The sequence below is a fragment of the Scleropages formosus genome, chromosome 8 (genome assembly GCF_900964775.1).
Source record: "Scleropages formosus chromosome 8, fSclFor1.1, whole genome shotgun sequence".
Classification (NCBI taxonomy): Eukaryota; Metazoa; Chordata; class Actinopteri; order Osteoglossiformes; family Osteoglossidae; genus Scleropages; species Scleropages formosus.
The window spans coordinates 28,064,482-28,086,466 of record NC_041813.1 but is presented as its reverse complement, the minus strand read 5'-3'; the positions used below and the strand labels follow the sequence as shown (position 1 = coordinate 28,086,466).

The 21,985-nt window shown below is 41.2% G+C and overlaps 1 protein-coding gene across 1 annotated transcript; it reads left to right on the top strand.

The window, feature by feature from the left end:
* Positions 1-813: 813 nt before the first annotated feature.
* Positions 814-19,326, top strand: kpnb1 (karyopherin (importin) beta 1). The gene is made up of 22 exons (XM_018764560.2): positions 814-1,166; positions 2,014-2,072; positions 5,704-5,886; positions 6,112-6,312; positions 6,490-6,642; positions 7,467-7,526; positions 7,920-8,009; positions 8,233-8,343; positions 8,727-8,828; positions 9,135-9,359; positions 10,197-10,388; positions 10,778-10,908; positions 11,144-11,291; positions 11,503-11,574; positions 11,908-12,052; positions 14,185-14,267; positions 14,716-14,823; positions 15,229-15,372; positions 15,720-15,825; positions 16,587-16,701; positions 17,061-17,222; positions 17,837-19,326. Coding segments are annotated over exons 1-22 (2,631 nt in total). The 5' UTR covers positions 814-1,126; the 3' UTR covers positions 17,838-19,326.
* Positions 19,327-21,985: the final 2,659 nt, after the last annotated feature.

The following is a 21,985-nucleotide window of genomic DNA, read 5'->3' as shown; positions in this document are numbered from 1 at the left end:
TTCTAGAGTGCAGTCAAGTTGTCACACAAGTGGCTGCATGAAGGCTTTTTCACTATCGAAGAATTAGGTTCAGATCCCACTTCTTGCTGCAGTATACTTGATCAAAATACTGTTACTCCAGTAAAAATTACCCGGTTATATGAATGACTACATAATTTTAAGTAGTTTGGTCTACAAAGTTAATTGTAATTGTGTTTCTTTAGGGAAAAGTGTCACCTAAATAAGAGCAATATTTTTATACTGGAAGGTTAAAAGGAGGACATGTAAAAATCCTTATAAGAGGAATTTTCATAATGTAATATCTGCAACGCACTGCTATCCAACCAGTATGGCTAAGTTTAAGAACATAAACTAATTTATGCAAAAAAGAGAAATACTCATAATAAAGAATGTAAGGGGCATAATGCAGAATACTGACAAGTATTGATGTGAGTAATGGGCCATTCCTGCGGTTAGGGGGCGCCCTTCAGCACCATGCGACGCTACTATGTAACGTTCAGGGTAATTTCACAAACGTACTTCACTGTTGTTTTGAAAGCATGTCTGCATTTTTACATTTTCGCTTTTTAATCAGATCACAAAGAGTGCCACCTTTGGGAAAGTAAAGACGAATTCCGCGGACCGCGGACGGAAAACGCGCCAGAAACGCTACAGGTGGACCACGCGTCTCGCAGCACAGCAGGTCGCGCGCGCGCACGGCGGGCCCCTGGCGTGGACGAGGGGAGGGGCAGGCGGGAGGACACGCGGACGCGCGCGCAAGGGAGAGCGGGCGGGCGCCCGCCCAGTCGCGGCGTCGCGTGTGGATATCCTTCCGCGCGACGGTGACGCGGTCTTTTTTTTCTCCTTCCGACAACAGGCAGGGCTGAGAGAGCGAGCGGCAGCAGGAGCGCTGCTCGGAGACAGCGATAAAGACGAAATTCACGTTCAGCACGTAAAAAACGAAACCGGGTATATTTTACGGTACTGTCGCCGAGTGGGGGGGAATATTTGATCTGAACGTGTTCCGCTTGGCTGTGTCGGTCTCCCTGCGCGCCTCCTCTTCGCTACCCGTCTCAGCACTTGAACACTGAAGAAATATAATCCGGCTCGTTCTGTGGCACGAGAGTGAGAGAGAGGCACGGCCAGAATGGAGCTCATCACGATCCTGGAAAAAACGGTCTCCCCAGGTGACTGCGCGGCCACGCAGCCTCTTCTCGCAACTCTTGGTCTTTTGTTTTTTTTATTTTTTAAATTAGAGCTGGTCCGAGTGAAGTAGCGGGATGGGGGATGTTCCTCCACTGTGAGTTGTGTGAGGGAGAAAAAGGAGGGAGGCCTGCTAATTCCGGCACCCGGTTTTCATTTCATTTTGAGTTCAAATGGTTCGGCGAGAATCTCAGGCTCATCTCAACAACTTCCGAACAGTAAATATACTAATGGTATTGCATTTATAATCGTTGTTTTCTGCAATGGCTGGGCGTTATTTCAGCTGATACGGTTATTTAACGGTCGGTTGCTGTAGTGCAGTCGGCCTAGCGAGCATACCGGGGGACTCTTTTTAAATCAAGGCCGGTGACCAGAATGATCCTTCCAACTTTTAATATATTTTAAGTGTATTGCAGTTATTTACTGATTAAACTTTCCAGAACTTGGCGAATTCGTTGGCAGATGTGTCTGATTTAACGCCGGACAGCTATTTTTTAGTACAAATGTTGAAGCTGAAGGGCTGTGATGATGTAGCGGTGCTGCCTCACATTGTGGGTCTTGGTAGATCATCTGTGTAGCGCCGAAAAGCCGCTATCTTTTAATGTGCTTTACTGCCAGTTTTAATGGGCTCCGCCACATGGGGACGCGATGTAGGCCGAAGAACCCGGACAGGATGAACAAAAAAAAATCTTGGGCGTGTTAGCAACCCTCTCCAGCAAGGTCCCACCATTGAAACCCGCTGATGATGCAGAGATCCCATATGGAACCATTAAAAGAAGTTAATTTCTTTCTGATCTAACGTATTTCCCTCCTCACTTGATTTGTCTTTAGATCGAAATGAACTGGAGGCTGCGCAGAAGTTTCTGGAGCAGGCGGCGATTGAAAACTTGGTATGTGCACCTCACGCCTTCCTGTTTTTACTTGTTAAATTGTTTGGCTGTCGTTTTCTGTAGTTTTTCCTCATCTTTTCGAAACGCATGTTCACATCTTACGCTGCGGTGGCCGACGGACATGAACGCAGAGAAATGGCGCGTTTTCTTTGGTTGCCAGATTGAGGCGAGACCGCCATTGCCGGAGCGACTGGCGCTGAGCGACTGGGGCTCGTTTTGATTGGCACACACGCTGGCCAATCGGTGGGCTCCATACGTCCCCGGCCGGTCACGTGTGAGCGAAGAGCCGGTGCTTTTTGGTTACGGTACGACGCACGGAGCATTTTCACCCTCGAGACGGTAGTAGTTGTCTGTATGCGCGAGTCAAGAGGACAGCTGTTAACGCTGGGAACATTTAATGTATTTAAGTAAGAATTCATAACTTGCTCTGAACTACTAGCACGTACAGGGTGCACATTCCATCAGTCATTTTCCCAAAGCATCATTTCATTTCACCTCAGCACATTGCAAACTCATGCAGGCGGATGACGTCACCGCATGCTTGCGTCCCGCGAGCGATCGTGCAGTCAGTTCCATGCAACTATTACATTTTCTGCCTAGTTAAATTATGCAGTTTTGCATTGTAGATATTTGCTCGGTTGTTAAATACATTTGATTTTGTTGCACCCGCACATATATTGCGGTGTTTTTATACGTGCACCTGTGTGCACAGTGTGTATGTTGATGGTTATATCAGGGGTTACTAGGAGGCATCGAGGGTACAGACTTCTGTTGGATCTGTTCAGATGTCTTGCTCGTGATGTAGAATTGTGCATAATGGGTAAATGTACTGGGAAACTAAGACCACAGTGCATCCATGAATGGGGATGAAATTTCCTGCACATGGTGTAGCTTACAGGTGTTTTTTGCTTTTGCTTTTTTTTTTCTTCATAGGTTTAAACAAATTTGTGGTGTTTACTGTGCACAGCCCCAATCCTGTGTCTGTTGTTGCAGTGGCTTTTGTTATACATTTGTACTTTTAGTTTGAATCGCCTGCGGTGTTCTGTAATTTCCTTAAATGTATCGTGTGACTGGAGAATACTAGCAAAACTTGCCATTTTCGATCTGTTACGCTTGCATCACCACACAGTTACATGTAATGTGTTTAAGGTTTGAGGCAAGGGCAGATCAGAGCTGTGGTGAGTTGTGGTGTACTTCAGAATTTTACAGACTTTGATGTTAAAGAAGCTTTTGGGTGCTTATACAATATCTTGGTATTTTTTTTTAGACTTTATTGTAAGCATACCATTTAGAATGTAATATTAGTAACCTGTAACACATTGAGTATACGGGTGGTCCCCGATTAACAATGGGGTTACGTTCCCCGAAACACACAATACGCATCATAAGTCGAAAGTGCATTTAATACATCTAATACACACCTCTGCGTGACAGAATGGGAGATGCCGATTGCTGTCGCTGCCCAGCATCGTGAGAGAGTGTCGCTCCGCTTGTCGCTTGGCTGGGGGGGAGGAATCAAAATTCAAAGTACAGTTTCTACTGAATGTCTATTGCCAGCTCACCGTCGTAAAGTCGAAAAAATTGCAAGTCGAACCATCGTAAATTGGGAACCACCTCTATTCATTTGAAGGCTAGGTTTTGTGGGTGAAATGTTATGTAAAGGCATGCGGATTGTTATAATAAAGTTACTATTGGCACCCTGATGAGCCTGGGTGACAAAAGTGCTTTTCCTAACCTAGAAATCATAAAAAATTCTAGCTCCAAATGTTGTAAACCTGCTTTGTTTGTGATACCAGCACACAGTTCAGTCAGTACCTTCTCCAAGACAAACTTTAAATTGTCTAACAGATCTGTACATCATATGGTCAGTTTTTCAGTTTGTGTAGATGTGGAAGTAATTTTTCTCTTTATTGCTTTAGTTCCTAGTTAACAGCCAACTGTATGTACTTGATTTACTGCAATGACTGCTGAATCTAAAATACAAAATCATTCCATCACAGTAATTGATATGCTGACTACAGTGTGTGTAAGAATGCAATAATAAATTCAGATTCTATGTGATGTAAATTTGTATATCTGCAATGATGGACTTGGACCTCTGAATGGGATCTCCATAGATGTAGCTTGTTTCATGTCAGCAGTGCTGTGTCCATAATGCATCTGCTAGAGATGGTTTTGAATATATATATAATTTGTCAGGAATACTCCTTGAAAGTTTTGAGCATGGTGTTCGGTAGATTTACAGCTAGTTAAATTAAAAACAATATTAGGAAATGTCTGTCCTAGATCTAGCTGGCACTAGCATTTGACTTTACCCATACAGTTGTATTATTGTTAGTACACTGCCTTTGTGCTTGCTTGTAATTAACTCAATTTTTTTTTATTCTTAATTCACCTGGACATTGTGAAAGCAATGGAGTCTTTGTGTCTAAAGGGGTTTTCATTAGCAGTTTCAAGCTCCTGTTGATATTGGAATGAGCAAAATCATTCATTTTCAACCTAGATGTAGTGCTTGTGTTAGTGTTGAAAGTTTTACCATTCAGTTGAGATTCTTTTGAGGTGAGAAGTGTCAAATAAAGAGTCAGGGTCAACAGCTTATTAGAAATACTTTGCACCTTCAGTGTTACCAGAAGAATTTCAAAATTAACATTTTGGACTAATGTATTTCATACATATTTCAGTTTTCCAAAACTACAGTTTAACATGTAAATGTTTTTTACTTTTTTTCAGTGAATCATAAATAGTCCAGATTATCTTCTGGCAAGGTTAATTTTCCTTGTTACAATAATCTAGTAGTTTTTATCACATTTTTGATACCTCGTAGGTGTAATAACACCAGGATTTATCACTTGATTTTCATTAGATATATTATTTTCAGAGTGAATAATTCCTAGTGCAAAGTGTTCTGAACTTCAGTGAACCTGTGTTAAAATAGGTGTTGACTTTATTGTTAACTATGTTTTGATGGAACAGAGATATTAAGTGCAATCAGTCAAATGTGAAATGTAATAAAATTTGTAATGGTTTGATTTCATTATTTATTTGGCGAATACTCAATGTGAAGTAAAATTTTGCTCAGGTGCTGATTTTTTTTTTTTTTTTTTTTTTGGCCTTCCATTTGCTCTTCAAATCAAAGCACCTGCTGTAGGCAGTCTTCACAGCCTAGGTCATAGTTCTGATTGACCCCTAAACACCTTTGCTCAGCTGATGGGGGAACAGTTGGCTAGAATTGGCTTGGTTTTCTTGTGTTCCGAGTAGCATTGTTCCTACCTACTATTGGCACTGTCGGCTGTCATGCCAGTTGTTTTTCAGTGTGAAAAGTAGATGGTGCTGGCAGGATTGTGCATGAAGCCACTCTGCTTCTAGGCAAGACTGGTGAACCTAAAACACAATGAACTTGGGACAGTCAGAGGGTTGGTTACCAGTTTAAAAATATATTCCATAGTCATCTTCACCAGAAAATAAATTCCAGCTTGTGAAAGTACCTAAGGATACATAAAGTTCCTTTCAGTTTTAGAAGTATTTTGAGCACCTTTTCAGATGAACCTCCTCCCCAGTATTTAAATTGATCTCGGTTTAGCAAATGTAACTGTGTTAAATGTCTTTGCTTCTCTGTTGTACTGCTTTACAGCCCACCTTCCTAGTGGAACTTTCCAAAGTTCTGGCCAACCCTGGAAACAGCCAGGTGGCCCGTGTAGCCGCTGGTCTCCAGGTCAAGAATTCTCTTACTTCGAAGGACCCAGATGTGAAGACGCAGTACCAGCAAAGATGGCTGGCCATCGATTGCAATGCCAGGAGAGAGATCAAGAACTATGTGAGCTCCCAACTCTTGATAACTTAAGATAGGTTGAAAACAGAAATATGAATTTACAATTGTCAGATGCTGTCACCCTGTACCTCTGAGATCTTTTTAAAACAAGTTAGGCCTTCCATGTCTTCTGTAGCTTCATTCCTTTGTCATTGCTCTGTTTTATCAAGACCCTGTATGTCGCATCTTCTGTCTTTGAGGTCTTCATTCCTTTCTGCCTTCGAATTCCAGGTTCTGCAGACGTTGGGCACAGAAACATACCGCCCCAGCTCTGCATCTCAGTGTGTGGCTGGGATAGCGTGTGCCGAGATCCCTGTGAATCAGTGGCCCGAACTTATCCCTCAGCTTGTGGCCAATGTTACGGATCCCAGCAGCACAGAGCATATGAAGGAGTCCACCCTAGAGGCTATTGGCTACATCTGTCAGGACATTGTGAGTCCAGGATCCTCCGATCTAAGTGGTGGCAATTGTAGCATGGACAAGACTAGTAAGGATGAGGGAGGAAATGCAAGGGGTATTCCTTTGAACTGGGAGGGTTGTGACTGGGGAGAATGTGCTTCACGTTAACGTAAGCATAAATCCATAATTTAAATTTGCATTTCTGTCCAGGACCCAGAGCAGCTGCAGGATAACGCTAACCAGATCTTGACAGCCATCATCCAAGGCATGCGGAAAGAGGAGCCCAGCAACAACGTCAAGCTGGCTGCCACAAACGCACTGCTCAACTCCCTGGAGTTCACCAAAGCCAACTTTGATAAAGAGGTTTGTCCACTGAAAGCAAAGATGCTTTAACTTTTTGTTCTGTTTTTTTTTTTTTTTGTTTTTTTTTTAGCCTTACACAAATGTTAAGCCCAAAGCACCGTGACTTATGACAAAAGTGTTCAATCCTTGTACTGTTATGCTTGACCCCACTGTTTTGGCCTTGTTTTATACGTTCTTTGCTATTTTTTTTTTTTTTTAGTAGCATGCTGGCTCTTCAAATTATGAATGGTATTTGGACAGAAGGACTGCTGTCTGCAGTTCTAACCCATAGTCACAATTAATAAAAGTTTAATAACAGATGTTGCTCAGTTTGTGGATTATCTTGCATAAAGACCTTGCTTATATCTGTATTGACTGAAAAATACACTTATTCTTTTTAGTTTATTCATTCATGTCAAGCTGCAATAAAATTAAATTGAATTAAAAATGATTGAAAGTAAATGACGACAGACCTGACCCAAAAACAATTTGTAACGTTTATCTTGCTGATCACCTGCACTCATTAATACCAGACATGAACTGTAAACGTAGGTCACACTCTTCTGCCAACCTTATATTACGAAATACATAACGGGGGGGGGGGGTGTTTTACGGAACAGTAAAGAAAGACATATTTCTCACCGTCTTGAAAAATTTATAGCTCGACCGTTCATAGCATTTGTCTGGTCAGTGATGAGACATGCACCACGCTGATGGCTGATGTACAGCTAAATCATGGAATCTAAGACCAAATGTATGGTTATAAATGTTCATGACAACAGTGTGTGTTTTGATTTAACTTTGTGTAATCATCTTCCCTTCCCCCCCGACTGTCTTCAAAAAAGACGGAGCGGCACTTTATCATGCAGGTTGTCTGCGAAGCAACACAGTGTCCAGATACTAGAGTAAGTGAGGGTTTTTCCTTCGTTACATAGAAACCGGAATTAAATAACTCCTTCAGGAAATGAAGCTTCATCACTTAATTGTTTCTATATTTTGATAAGGGGGAATTGATTTGATGAAAACTTGGAAAGCTTTGAGATTATACTCACCTGAAGTGTTACAGGATTACAAAAATGTTAATGTTTCTGAGAGCTGATTTCATTCAAGAACACTTAAGATGTATAAATACTTGATGGTGATTCAATAGCAGCAAATTTCACAGTATTTGATATAAAGGGGACAGGCTTGATGAGTCTTAACTGGGTTTACATTGAAAAGCAAGGATCTTTTGATCATGTTTTACTCCATGTTGATGGTGCTTGTCAGCTTATAGTACATTCCCTCCCCCCACAAAGGTACGAGTAGCTGCCTTGCAGAACCTGGTGAAGATAATGTCTCTGTATTACCAGTATATGGAGACTTACATGGGACCTGCTTTGTTTGCAGTGAGTACTCACTTTATTTTGAAGTTAGCTATGTAAAAACAATGTTGTCCTAGAGAATTTCAGAATGTTTCTTCAAATAAAGGGTAAACTTAGTATAAACATTATTGATGGGGAGAAAACTGTTTTGAACCTCAGTGAATGTTTTAATTTGCCAAAATGATCCAATTCCCCATCCTATGCTTGTATATCTTAGTTTTGCTAATGAACTTTTTACTTTATTCAGATCACAATAGAAGCTATGAAAAGTGACATTGATGAAGTTGCCTTACAAGGAATTGAGTTCTGGTCCAACGTGTGTGATGAAGAGATGGACTTGGCTATTGAAGCATCTGAGGTACAGCCACAGCCCTGTTCTAGCAACGTCGTCGTACTTGATTCACTACATTACGATTATTCCTTGCAGCTGTGTTGGCTTTGCCTAAGAGGAGATGAACTGTGTGTCATAGCCGAACGTGGAAGTATTTCTAATGCCATGGGAGACTAAGGGAAAAATGGGAATTGTCAATGGTCTTCGGGGAGACTTAAAGCTGCCTTGAATCCTATGTCTCATGATATACATTACAATATGTTTAAGAAATATGTGGAATCCTTAAAAAAAAAAAAAAAAGTTGAGATATACTGTTTAAATTGCTTTGAATAGTCTTCAAATTGAACAGCAAAAACTAACTCCTTGAAGTTTTGGTTGTGCTAAATGTCTTTTCTGGTACTCTGTTGCAGGCATCGGAGCAGGGCAGGCCACCGGAGCATACCAGCAAGTTTTATGCCAAAGGAGCCCTTCAGTACCTGGTGCCGATTCTCACTCAGACACTCACCAAGCAGGTGAGGGCAGCTCTCATGATTTATGGTAATGTGTGCAGTTTGTAGAATAGGGGGATGTCAGTCCTGCTGATGGACCCAAAATGACTGTTTTTAAAATTAAAGTCCTCTTCAAATTGCTTTTAACCCAGATACGTTGTAGGTTTTTCAGCCTTCAGAATTATTTACTCGCGTGTGTGCCTTGATCTCCGAAAGAACATGTATGCTCTTACAGGGTGTGTGTTACGTGTTGAGTGGAACAGCATCCACACTCAGGAGCAGATCTTTCACTCTCCCCATCCTAACACCGTTGTCATCTTCTGCTTGAAGGATGAAAACGATGATGATGATGACTGGAACCCTTGCAAAGCAGCAGGCGTGTGTCTGATGTTGCTGGCCACCTGCTGTGAGGATGATGTGGTTCCCCATGTGCTCCCCTTCATCAAAGAGCATATCAAGCATCCGGACTGGCGCTATCGCGACGCTTCTGTTATGGCCTTTGGCTCCATCTTGGAGGGCCCTGAGCTGAACCAGCTCAAACCACTCGTCATCCAGGTAAAATGCTTTAAGCTGCTTGGGTCACGTTACGACCAAGGTTTCTACTTTTGTGGCTGGAACCTCATTATCAGAGTACATGAAGTTGAACAAAGGCTTGATGCGGAAAACCTGTCTGGTCAATGATGAGACATGCACCACGCTGATGGCTGATGCACACACACAACCACATTTTTTCTGAGACCTAAGACATGGTTGATGTTTCTGCTTATGAGTACTGTTTACTGCCTCATGCTTATATTGTTAGTGTCTTTATTACTACTGTTGGTATGAATTGTGTAACAGGCTAACAGGCTGCAGTGTTCCAACAAGCCATTATCTGAAACCACTTGTCCAATACAGGACTGCGGGACAAAGTTAGATTCCATTTTATGAACTTTGAAAGATGCTTGAGATGAATTGATAATGGAGACACCAGTAACGTTGACACGGGATGTCAAAGTTAAGAAACACGGTCACTTTCGTGTTGCCATGTTTCAGTTGTGGTTATTTGATAGTGATATTTATTTACATATATCATTGTAGCTGACACTTTGCTCCAGAGTGACTTGGTGTTAAGCTACTTAACTCACCCATTTATACAGCTGGGTAATTTTTTCTGGAGCAATTTTTTAGGATAAGTACCTTGCTCAAGGCTACTACAACTGGAGGTGGGATTTGAACTGGCAATCTTTGGGTTCAAAGGCAGCAGCTCTAACTACTAAGCTGCAAGCTTTTTATAAAGATATAAGTAATGGGATTCATTTACTAAAATACCATGTTATAAGCATAATGGCAAACTGTTTAAAATGTATTGATGTACTCGAGTTGCTTCTGATGTCTGCACGTGTGATCCAGGCCATGCCGACACTGATTGAGCTGATGAAGGACCCCAGTGTTGTTGTGAGAGACACCACAGCCTGGACCGTGGGTCGCATTTGCGAGCTTCTCCCAGAAGCTGCCATCAACGAGGTGTATCTCGCACCGCTGCTGCAGTGTTTGATTGAAGGCCTGGGGGCGGAGCCACGTGTGGCTTCCAATGTCTGTTGGGTGAGCAGTTTATTTGCATGCACCTAAAGCACTTTACATCAGTGTTTTAAAGATTACTTCTGTTCAGTTTCAACATGCTACCCATTAGTCGCCTTGTTATAAATGCAGACTGTGTCATGAATGCAACCTGTTTGGTCAGTGATGAGTCATGCACCACTCTGATGGCTGATGTACAGCTCAACCACATTTATCTGAGACCTAAGACATGGTTTTTCTGTTCAGTTGATCAGTACTGATTAGTTACTGTCACACTTGCCAAGGGGCATAGGCTAAAAGTTTAGGCACCTAGTATGTCTGGGTGGCTTTGAATGTGTCCATCTGCATGTGTTGCACTTTTCATGCAGTCTCTGTTTCATCATGGTTTGTCTCTTTTGTTGTTTCTATCGCAGGCCTTCTCTAGCCTCGCAGAAGCAGCTTATGAAGCTGCTGACACAGCTGATGATCAGGAAGAGCCCAGCACCTACTGTCTGTCCTCTTCCTTTGAAATCATTGTTCAGAAACTACTGGAGACAACAGACAGGTATAAATGTGTGATGGCTTTCTTTCCCCCCCCCCTCGTACTGAAGTACAAACACTAAATTTGAAATTTAGTAGCAATGCAAAAAACTTTGCGGTTTTGAATAGACTGATTCTGGCTAAGGTACTATGCAGATTTCATGTGGGTGCTCTTGCAATATGCCTTCTAGATGGCAAAGAAGTTTTCCTGTCCTTGTTTTAGGGTTTCGCATAGTTTAAGTTGCTGTATGATGTTACAGGCCAGATGGACACCAGAACAACCTGAGGAGTGCTGCCTATGAAGCATTAATGGAGATAGTGAAGAACAGTGCTAAAGACTGCTACCCTGCAGTACAGAAGACAACTCTTGTAATCATGGAGCGGCTACAGCAAGTACTTCAGATGGAGGTGGGTGTTTGTCAGTTAATTGGTAACTGGGAAGCTGAAGTGGTACCACCAGATATCTAATGCTGATGTGTCCTTTTTTTTTTTTTTTTTTTTTTTTAATAGATTTTGTTGGATAGATTTTTGACTTCTTGCTGGTTTGGTCCTCAGGTGAAAGCCAAGCTTCTAGGCTCTCTAATTTTTCTAAGCTTCATATGTTCTGTTCTTTCCACAGTCTCATATCCAGAGCACTTCTGACAGAATCCAGTTTAATGACCTGCAGTCCTTACTGTGTGCCACACTTCAGGTGAGACGTTGTCAGAAGTTTGAAATATTTCTTCCAGGGTATCACAGCTGAGACAGTTCAAAAGTGATGTTATACTATAATCGTCTTGTGCTAAAAGTTTTCAGCCTTTGTGCTAGTTTACAAATTTTGCATATATTTCTGGGAATTGTGTAAAAACTACAGAATATTTGCATCCCTTTTTATTTAATATTAATGCTAGAAAGATGGCTCACAGCTGTAAAATGTGCCTTCAGCACCATGTGGAAGGGAAGAGTGGGCAGAGATCGAAAGGGTAGGAGAAGTGTTGAGGTGCTGAAATATCTTTGCCTGATGGCGTTTTCTGCTCCGTTGCAGAATGTGCTGCGGAAGGTGCAGCACCAGGATGCGCTTCAGATCTCTGATGTGGTGATGGCCTCATTGCTGCGCATGTTCCAGAGCACTGCTGGCTCAGGAGGTGTGCAGGAGGATGCTCTCATGGCTGTCAGCACCCTTGTAGAAGGTGAGAGGGTGCTTCTGGTTGCTCTGTGCAGAGGTTTTCTTTGGAGTGGGCAGAGCTGGCTTTTATGCTTAAAAAAAAAAAAAAAAAGGTGAATTGATGACATTTGAAGATCCAATGAGTGTAACCCTATAAGTGTCTTATATTTTTATTTACAAAGCTTTTTTTGTGGTTTTATGCTCCTTCAAGTCACTTCACTTTTATCTGAAGTGTGATATATAAGGTCCTGGACCTCAGGTGGCAAGTTTTTTTTTTGGGGGGGGGATTCCTGGTGCAGAATTACTGTGCAGGTCAGTGCATGTTTGTCTACATGGCAGTTGACCCATCTTACTAGACATAGAAAACCAGCCTTAATAGAAAGCATTCAGAAGTGTTTTTTTGTTCTTTCATAAAGCATCTTCAACATTTTTCTCCTCCTCCTTCTTCCTATATAGCATCCAAGAACAATTAAATTTGAGTGCTGGTACATGTTCTGTTAAAGGTGAGGATGCAGTGCATCAGTAGGTGGCATTTTTTTCAGGGCTTGAGTATAACAGAAAAGCCTACACAGCTAATGGTATGTCATGGGAATATGGAGGGAAAACTTCAGGAAGATGGTTCCAGAGCTGGAGCTATGTAAATAGCCATGTACTTAAGCTGATAAATTCTTTAATATAGAGTTTCTTATATGCCCGAGTTGGCTGTTGCATAATTTTGATGCCTAAAAACAAAGCCTCCCACTTGTCCTTTTCCGTACCTTAGGAACTGACACACGACCAACATTTACAGATCTGGGGGAGTTTTGAGGCTGCTAATTCACTGAAAAACTTGGTTCTACACTCAGATGAGATGTGTTGGATGGTTTAAGAAAAGGTTTTAAAAGGCTTTAAAAAAAATTGGTGTTGGGCACCCAGTGTAGTCGCTCATTCTCATGAACACATTCATGGCTTTTGTTAAAGTGTGACATGCACCAGCTCTGAGCAGCTGGACAAGGAAGCAACAATGTAAAATCAGAGAACTGGATGCATTTTAGTGTTTAAGATCAGTGCTAACGTAATGGCTCAGGGTTGGATGACAAATTACAAAGAACGTCAGACAATTGCAGTGCAATTTAGTCCCCCCCCCAGGCACATGACAAACTATCACATAGAAAACATTTGAATAATTGCAGTTCACCCCTGTGGGATTTCAAACAGTTAATGATTTTAAAATGCCATAATAATGGTAACATGGCTCAGTTTTAAAGGGGGGGAAAAAAAAAAGGATGGACACCCAAATTTCATAATTTACATATTTTTCCATCACAGGAAATACAGCATACATTCAGTACAAGTATTTGGTTATTTTTTTATTTTCTAATGGAAACTTCTTGAATCTACTTTCCCATGTATTCTCCAAACATGTCATTTTCATGATGCTGCCAGTATTAGTAAAGCAAATGAAAGCAGTTTTAAGAAATTGCTAAGCTAATAAATTTTTGCCTCCAGTGTTGAAATTCAGTTGAAGCCTTGTGCATACTATAGTAAGTATGATTTGAGTGACCCGACCAGATAACATGCTTGCTTTTAAGTTCAGGAAAGAGCAGAAAGTAATAAAATGGAATTTCTTAAACTTTCTACTATATATTTTCTACTTTTATGCATGTTTTGTCTGTGCCAATACTTGATTGTTCATATGCCGGTAGCGCACACATAGGTCTGACAAATCTATTGTGGTCATCAGAGAAATCTTATTACCTCTTTTTTTTTGTATCAGTCAAGTATATGCAAGTGTCTAAAATATTGTCCATTTCAATTAAATTTATTCATGTGAGAGACATGGAAATGTGAGGTAACTAATTTACTTCTCACTTCTGTGAGATGAAAGTTGTAAAATTTATACACTACATTAAAAGTACCTGCAAACATTCAGCTTTTTACACACCCAACAAATTAACACGTTCACGTAAACTATATGTTCGGTTCGGACTTCTTTTTCCCCTAAATGTATAATAAATTATAAAAAGGAAGAAATGTATATGTGGTTGAGTTCATGTTAATGGTGTTGCCTTGTATTGGACCACAGTCTGTTCTCTTAATTGCATTTACAAATCAGATTAGCACTACATGTGGATTGTGTTTCCATGAAATTAAATTCCAACCCCTTTTCTTCTCCAGTTTTGGGCAGTGATTTCTTAAAATACATGGATGCATTCAAACCATTCCTGGGCATTGGACTGAAAAATTATGCAGAATACCAGGTAGAGATTTCTTCACTCTTTCTTTCAAAGGAGTATGTGTTCAGCCCCTGCGCCAGGATTTAGTGTTCCAAGCACTGTCCTGGTATTTGCTATTACTCGTTAAGTATGTTTCGTTAGAGATGTTTTTGGTCAAATGAAGATGATGCAATTAAACACATTTACACTTGCGTTATAATGTGTTTCACTGTGCCATTTATGTTTACTGTTTTCTTGGATGAAATGAGCTCCCAGATTTTGCTGTTTTGAATGTTAGTTTATTTAGTCTGGGTTCTTTCTATGGCTTTGTCAGTAACTTTTATGCTGTTACACTTATTTTAGACCTTACCTTATAAATTTAGTTACAAGGTCAGCCACTCTGCAGACAAGCTGGCTGATCCTTTTGTTGAGTCATCATCTGACAATATTTTAATGGTTTAAAGATGTAGCTGACTTGGCTTTGTGACTTTAGGTGTGTCTGGCTGCTGTTGGCCTCGTTTGCGACCTTTGCAGAGCACTCATGAGCAATATCCTGCCTTACTGTGACGAGATCATGCAACTTCTACTGGAGAATCTAGGGGTATGTCTCCATTATTATGTAGTAATTTTTGCCTCCCCACTAGATGTAAACAAGTTGTACAAGATTTATGTATCGTGTAAACAAAAGGCATGCTGACATTTGATTTCTACTTCCCCTCGGTCATATATTACTGTCCGTGATTGAATGCTGTACCTATTTTTCCGTATATTACCATCAGTCTTTGTTGCAAACTTAATTGTATACATCAGTCCATGTAGTCATCCCCCCCTTTTTTTGTGATGTTCCTGGACACTGAAAGTTATTGGTGCGAGCATATGAAAAGTTTGTACAGGTCTTTTACTTGGGAAAGCTACCTTTCTGAGCGGTTGGTGGGGACAATGTACTGTTACTCAGGTCTTTACATTCTCTGCATACTGAATCAATTCCCACGCTTCCTACTGGCAGAACGAGAATGTGCACAGATCTGTGAAGCCCCAGATTCTTTCTGCATTCGGAGACATTGCCTTAGCCATTGGTGGTGAGTTCAAGAAGTACCTGGACATTGTACTGGATACCCTTCAGCAAGCGTCACAAGCCCAAGTGGATAAGGTATGCCTTCTCTGGTCCCCCCCCCCCCCCTTTTTTTTTTTTTTTTTTTTTCTTTTTTTTTTTAAAATAAACCCTTTAGCAGTGTAGAAGTTTGTGTAACCTCTGTACAGGACTTGTATTCCATTAGAAAGGGAAGTGGTCTGTGTGCTCATTTGCCCCAGTAGCCCTTTACAGGGTTCATATCAGGAGCTTGCTGGTGGCAGGCAGCAACGTCCACTTGATGGAAACTAGTTAGTGGAGCACAGCTGTTGTGATTGATCCTTTGAACTGATCAGGGGATCAAGTTGCAAGTGACTCAGGTATTGGTGTGTTGTGATTTTTCTCAATGCAATGCTTTGTTCTCTTAGAATGACTATGACATGGTGGACTACTTGAATGAGCTTCGAGAAGGTTGTCTAGAAGCTTATACAGGGATTATTCAAGGTTTGAAAGGCGACCAAGAAAATGTGCATCGTAAGTGTCATCGCTTAAGTTTTTCTATCCACTTTTTCCCTTGATATTTGATGATCTCTTTGGATTCCCTAAGATGTAATGAATTTATGCACTCAAGTTTACTGGATGCCACAGGATCGAAAGCCCAAAGTGCTGACATTCCGGATATTTTAAAAATGTAGGAAATTGGTGAACGCTTCCTCAGAAAAGTGTTCATTGGCTTTTAAATGGAGGTTCCATACCTGCACAGGTTCTTTCACTGTTGTGCTTTTTGTGGCAGCACAGTGGCACAGTGAGTAGCACTGCTGTCTCTCAGCACCTGGGTGCAAGAAAACGTGGGTTCAGTCGCTGCGCAATCTGTGTGGTGTTTGCATGTTCTCCCCATGTCTGCATGGGTTTCCTTTGGGTGCCCTGGTTTCCTCCCACAGTCGAAAGACGTGCTTTTCAGGTTCATCCATAGTGTGTGAGTGACAGTGTGTGTGTTCCATTGATGGATGTATGTATGAGTGACCCATTGTAAGTAGTGTATCTAGCAGTGTAAGAATAAGGTGTGGGCTGATAACACTACATAGTGTTTACTGGAAGTTCTTTTGGAGAAAAGCATCTATTAAATGAATGAATGTAAAGATGTTTTAATTTAAAATGTGAAAATATCAAATGATAGCAGTGAATTTAAAGTTGCATCAATTACATGCAGGGAATTAGCCCCAAGGGATTTGGCTTTAATCATGCCTAGTTTGGTCTGATTTCCGTTGAGTTTAACGCGCTTCTCCTGTCACTAGCGGATGTCATGTTGGTGCAGCCTCGTGTGGAGTTCATTCTGTCCTTCATACATCACATTGCGGAAGATGAAGATCATTCTGATGCTGTGGTAGCCAATGCCGCTGGCCTCATAGGGTAAGAGCTTTTAAAGTGTTAGTCTTAATTCTTATTTTTGTGGCTGACTTCATTGCATCAAAGCAGAATTCAATATGACAGGCTATTACTACACTTCAAAAATCTGTAATAAAACACCTTTAAAATTATGCATTTATCACTACCATCATACTAGGGGGAAAAAACAAGGGGGCAGACTGTTCAAAAAAATTGCTAGTGGTACAAGACTAACTTTTTGTATCAGTAGCAATTTATTTTTTAAAATTGTCAACTATTTTCAGATCTACAAATTCCTTGAATGTTCAGAAATTAGTGGATATCAAGAGGCTACTTTGATTTGCTTGATGGACAGCATGAATGTACTGTCTGGTTTTGTGCAGTGATCTGTGCACAGCTTTTGGCAAAGATGTGATGAAGCTGGTGGAGCTGAGACCCTTAATCAATGAACTGCTGACCGAGGGTCGGAGATCAAAGACGAGTAAGACCAAGACCCTGGCCACATGGGCAACCAAGGAGCTACGCAAGCTAAAAAACCAGGCTTGGTAAGTGATTTTCACATTGTTGTTCCTTTGCAAGTATTTATTGTAGTCTATGCCTTGTCAGTTGGAATTCATGAAAGTTTTTTTTATTATGTGTATGTATTTTCTATATATATCTGTGTGTGTGTGTATAATATCATAAGGTTTTAATTCAATCAGATTTAGGGCATTGCTTTATATGGAAGACAATGTGCCTGTTAATGCATTCTTAAGCAACAGTTGTGTTTTGAGGATACTAACCATTTAGCCCTGGGTAGTTTCTGTGAAGGTTGGAGATGGTGATAATAGATAAAATGTTACTGCTCACCAACATTTCTGAACATCAGACAGTAACTGCAAACGGTGCATAAGCAAATCATTCTGGTCCTGCACTCCTACTCCGAGTGCATGTACTGTTGACCTAACAGCTGAACATGGAAACGAAAGTCACGTTGCATCCCAGCATTTTTTATGAACAAAGAACACAAAACACACAGGGACCCAGTGTACTTTTCACTGTTTATGTAAGAGAAACTACTGGCAAGATGGTGTTCGTATATAGTTTCTTTTAGCTGCAAATTGTCTTGAGTTATCAATTCATTGTGAATTTTCTTTTAAACTTTCCCCCCCCTTCTCAGAATCGCCAGGAAAACATACTGAGAAAATGCCCCACTGGAATTTCTTCTGTCTTTTGCGCTATTGGGTTAAAAGCAGAAGTGAGGAGTGCTGAGATGAGTGTCTGAAATGTGAGAGTGAGTGAGTGAGGCTTGATATCACACCACCTTCTGAGTACAATTCCAGCAGTCGCCGGCAGCTCGGCAGCGTCCATCCGGCCACCATCGGGACTGATCTGACATGAAGACATGAACATCACACTGGACAGCTGTAGCCGGCTAGTTCGAGAATACGCAAAACTGATATTAGTCAACAACGGGGGGAAAAAACGAGGATCTAGGAAAAAAAAAAAAAAAACTGCCAAATGTGGAGGCCCCCCACCCCAAGTGAAAGGACATGACACTGTACTGTGGAAAGTTTTCTGAGCACTATGGGTATGGACTTCCAAGTGGAGATTTTGGGATTTAAAAGAGTGCGTCTCAATTGGATAATTAAAACGGATGTTGCTGCTGGAGTTGAACAAATGCTTACAGGGGGAGACTGGGGAAAAATGAGAACATACAATAATTGGATGCGGTGGCCTGTTTCCTTTCGCCTTTTGTAAGCCATTAACCTGTTTGTGCATGGGAGTCCTGCCGACGCAGGCCTGGCTCATAGGAATTACGCGTGTTAGTGTGAGTGAGGGAGGGACTGACTTTCTTCACTGCCCAGTAATAATAAACACGATGCAGATGCTGAATGCAGTTCTGAAACTATTGGGAGGGACGATGCTGAAAAATGGCAGCACGTACGAGGGAGGTTTCCTTTTTTCTTTAGAAGAATTACTAACACATTCAGACTGTAAGGTGTCAAGGGGTTTCTCCTCTTTAGTGTTGGCCAACCCTTTCTTATTTGCCTCTATTCCAGACTGTGAAAATAAAAGCAATGGTTCGGATTACTGATCGTGAATAAGGACTTCAAGGCAAGGAACGTGTTTGCAGCTAATGTGAAACACCCCAGATGCAACAAATAACTTTGCTCTCTGGGTTATTTTAATAATCCAGTTCCAAAGGTGGTGGTGTGCCAAAGAATTATTGATCCAAGTAAGTCAAAATTGGCCCGTTTGGATATTGCATCAATTCAAAGACTAAATTTAGAATTGGGAGTCCAGTACATACTTAAAGGAAACTCAAATCTCTGTAGTTTCGGCCCTTTGTGCTTGCATTAAAATGTTTCCATTTTGTTGTTGGTTTCTTGCTGCACTTAGTTGGAAAGGTCTACTTACCAAGCTTGTTTAGAATTTAAAAAAATGGAGGCATTTGTATGAGGTTATATTTTTCCACTGCAAATAAGAAAATAAAATTGTATCAAACATTCCCCTAGCATTCTTTGTATTTGGTCTTTTTTGGGAACTGGACTGTAGACAATTCACATGAGAATTCCAGGTGGGTTAGAGTGTAATGGGGGCATGGCCAGCATTGCAGCACCTCTGACTGAGAACTGAAGATTGTAATACAGTTTAGATTATTTTATTTTTATTTTTTTAATGAACTTGAACATTGGGATTCCTCAGCAATGTATATTTTGAGTAGAAGGACAGGATATAAACAAAGTAGTCTTATGGCACTAACATGGCAGTGAGCGATATAATGTAACCACTAGAAGAAAGAGTGGAGCTCTAGCGTGCTCCTCTTCGGCGATGCTGCTGATCATGTATGACCCAGACTTCCCACATTTGCCTAGGAATTGACCTTCAACATCCTGTGTACATTTGGCTTTTCTTTTCGTTCCCTTTTGTACAAGAAATTTCGGCTGGTTTGTGGATCAGTTGTGGTAAATTTCCTATGGAGACGTGTGGGGCACAGAAGCAAAATTTTATACAAATAAATAAATTAAAAAAAAAAAAAAAAAAAAAAAAAAGAGGTCTGTTTTAAGATCTTGAAGGGAAAAGCTGTTTGCCTCCTGTATGCTTCAGGTTATCTTTTGTTCCAGGCAGGGGCTATGCTGCTTTACAAATTGCCGGTCCCTATGTGTTCATCCCCACTCCCTATCGAATTAACATGTGGAACATGTGCCTTTCTGAACTAGGTGGGTCACACCAATGCGGTTGGGTAAAAACCATTTTGGCAGAAATGAAGAAGGAAGCATCAGTAACATTGTACAAGAAGGGATGGGGCCCTCCAGGCAGGTGGTGCTTCCAGCTTCAGCCCATTTTGAAGTTTTGAATTCTTTATTTCACATATAGTCTGTTTTTGCATTATGTGTGGGAATGAATAGTAAGGTACCTCCTGAAAACTAAAGGAATGCATAGCTGCCCGGACAAGGATGTTCTGTCTCTACTGTACAATGTCGCAGAAAAGTGGTTGCTCCAACTTGTTACAATCTGGTTGTTTACTCAAGGATTTCTCTTTTCTGTTTGAATAAAACTCTTGCCTTTGATTTATTTTGTACTCCCTGCAGAGAAGGGGAAAGGGGGAGGGGGGATTTGGGGTCTGAAAAATTGTTCTGAAATGGGGGGGGAATTTTGACCATTCCTCACTGCTACCTGTTTGTCCTGTGTTGCTTTACGCTTTAGAGAACAGGAGAATAAAGTATGCTGAGTTACTTTTGGTTTCATTTCTTTTGTGTGACAAATGGCGTGTAATAAAGAGCATGAGGAGATAAATGAGCTGTGTGTGGAAATTGTGAAAACTCAAGTTTTGTGTATTTTAAAAGATTACGTCAGGTATACATGTGAAAGCTTTTTTTTTTTTTTTCTTAAACACTATGAGCAGGTAAGTTTTTTTTAAAAAAACTAATTCAGGCTAGTTTCTGCAGCATAACTAGTTAAAATGCAAGATGTCATGGAAGGGATGACCACCTAGCTGGGATATCTGAAATTAAATCAGTCAATTAAATCTGTGCTGCGTGCTCCAGTAGACACTGTACTACAGTGTGGTAATGTGCTGAAGGTAACGTTCCCATGACGAGCGTATGGAGACCTACATGGGACCTGCTGTATCTGCACCCGGGTGCTCTGGTCTTGGAGGGTAAGGTCAAAACAATGTTGTCGCAGAGAACCTGGTAGGAGACCTAACATCTTGTATTCTACAGTGTACGTGGCAGGTAAAGAAGACAAAATACCGCAACCTGCTTTAGAGAAAGCAGCGTTGCAGCTCAGTGAAAATTTTTTCATGTACCAGTTACCGAAATGACAATACGGTTCTTGACATTTTACTTTATTTGAAAAGTGACATTCATCTGAGACTGGAAATAAAACATGGTAACATTTGTTTCTCTTTACTGATATTGTTCATGGACCTGAATATAATATAGTGTATAAGATACTGTTGCTGACTGTTGCGTCGGTCTTTTTTGGAAGGGACAAAATACTTTTGTCATGAATGTAATATTTGACAGCTAGGATATGTAAGCCCACTAGTCAAGCAATAGGCTTAGCCTACAAGTTTATATATTTTAGGTCTAAATAGGTTCATTAAAAAAGAGAAATGTTGCTTTGTAAGTAATTCGACAGCACATTATTAAGGAAATGAGTTAATCTGATTCATGTAGACGAACACAGGTATTGTACAGTTTTGTATCAAACATTTTTTCCTTCCTTTTCACTGTCGTCTTTGTCTTTTTCATATCCTTCACTATCTCTTCTTTCCTGTGCTCCACCGTCCTTTTCTCTTCCAGGCTGTCCTTCACTGTTTTTCCTCTCCCCTCTTATTGCAACCCTCCACCACCACCACTGTTTTCTTCACACTCATCTCCTCCACCATCTCCTTCACAGCCTCCTCCATGTCTTTCTCCCATCTCCTTCACAGCCTCCTCCGTGTCTTTCTCCCATCTCCTTCACAGCCTCTTCCATGTCTTTCTCCCATCTCCTCCACTATCTCCTTCACAGCCTCCTCCATGTCTTTCTCCCATCTCCTCCACCATCTCCTTCACAGCCTCCTCCATGTCTTTCTCCCATCTCCTTCACAGCCTCCTCTGTGTCTTTCTCCCATCTCCTTCACAGCCTCTTCCATGTCTTTCTCCCATCTCCTCCACCATCTCCTTCACAGCCTCCTCCATGTCTTTCTCCCATCTCCTCCACCATCTCCTTCACAGCCTCCTCCGTGTCTTTCTCCCATCTCCTTCACAGCCTCCTCCGTGTCTTTCTCCCATCTCCTCCACCATCTCCTTCACAGCCTCCTCCATGTCTTTCT

What these genes read in the sequence shown, in the direction of transcription:
- kpnb1 (XM_018764560.2), top strand. Translation starts at nt 1,127, where the DNA reads ATGGAGCTCATCACGATCCTGGAAAAAACGGTCTCCCCAG. An exon ending in TTCTACTGGAGAATCTAGGG is followed by an intron (nt 14,824 to 15,228) that starts GTATGTCTCCAT and finishes TCCTACTGGCAG; the next exon opens with AACGAGAATGTGCACAGATC. An exon ending in CACAAGCCCAAGTGGATAAG is followed by an intron (nt 15,373 to 15,719) that starts GTATGCCTTCTC and finishes TTGTTCTCTTAG; the next exon opens with AATGACTATGACATGGTGGA.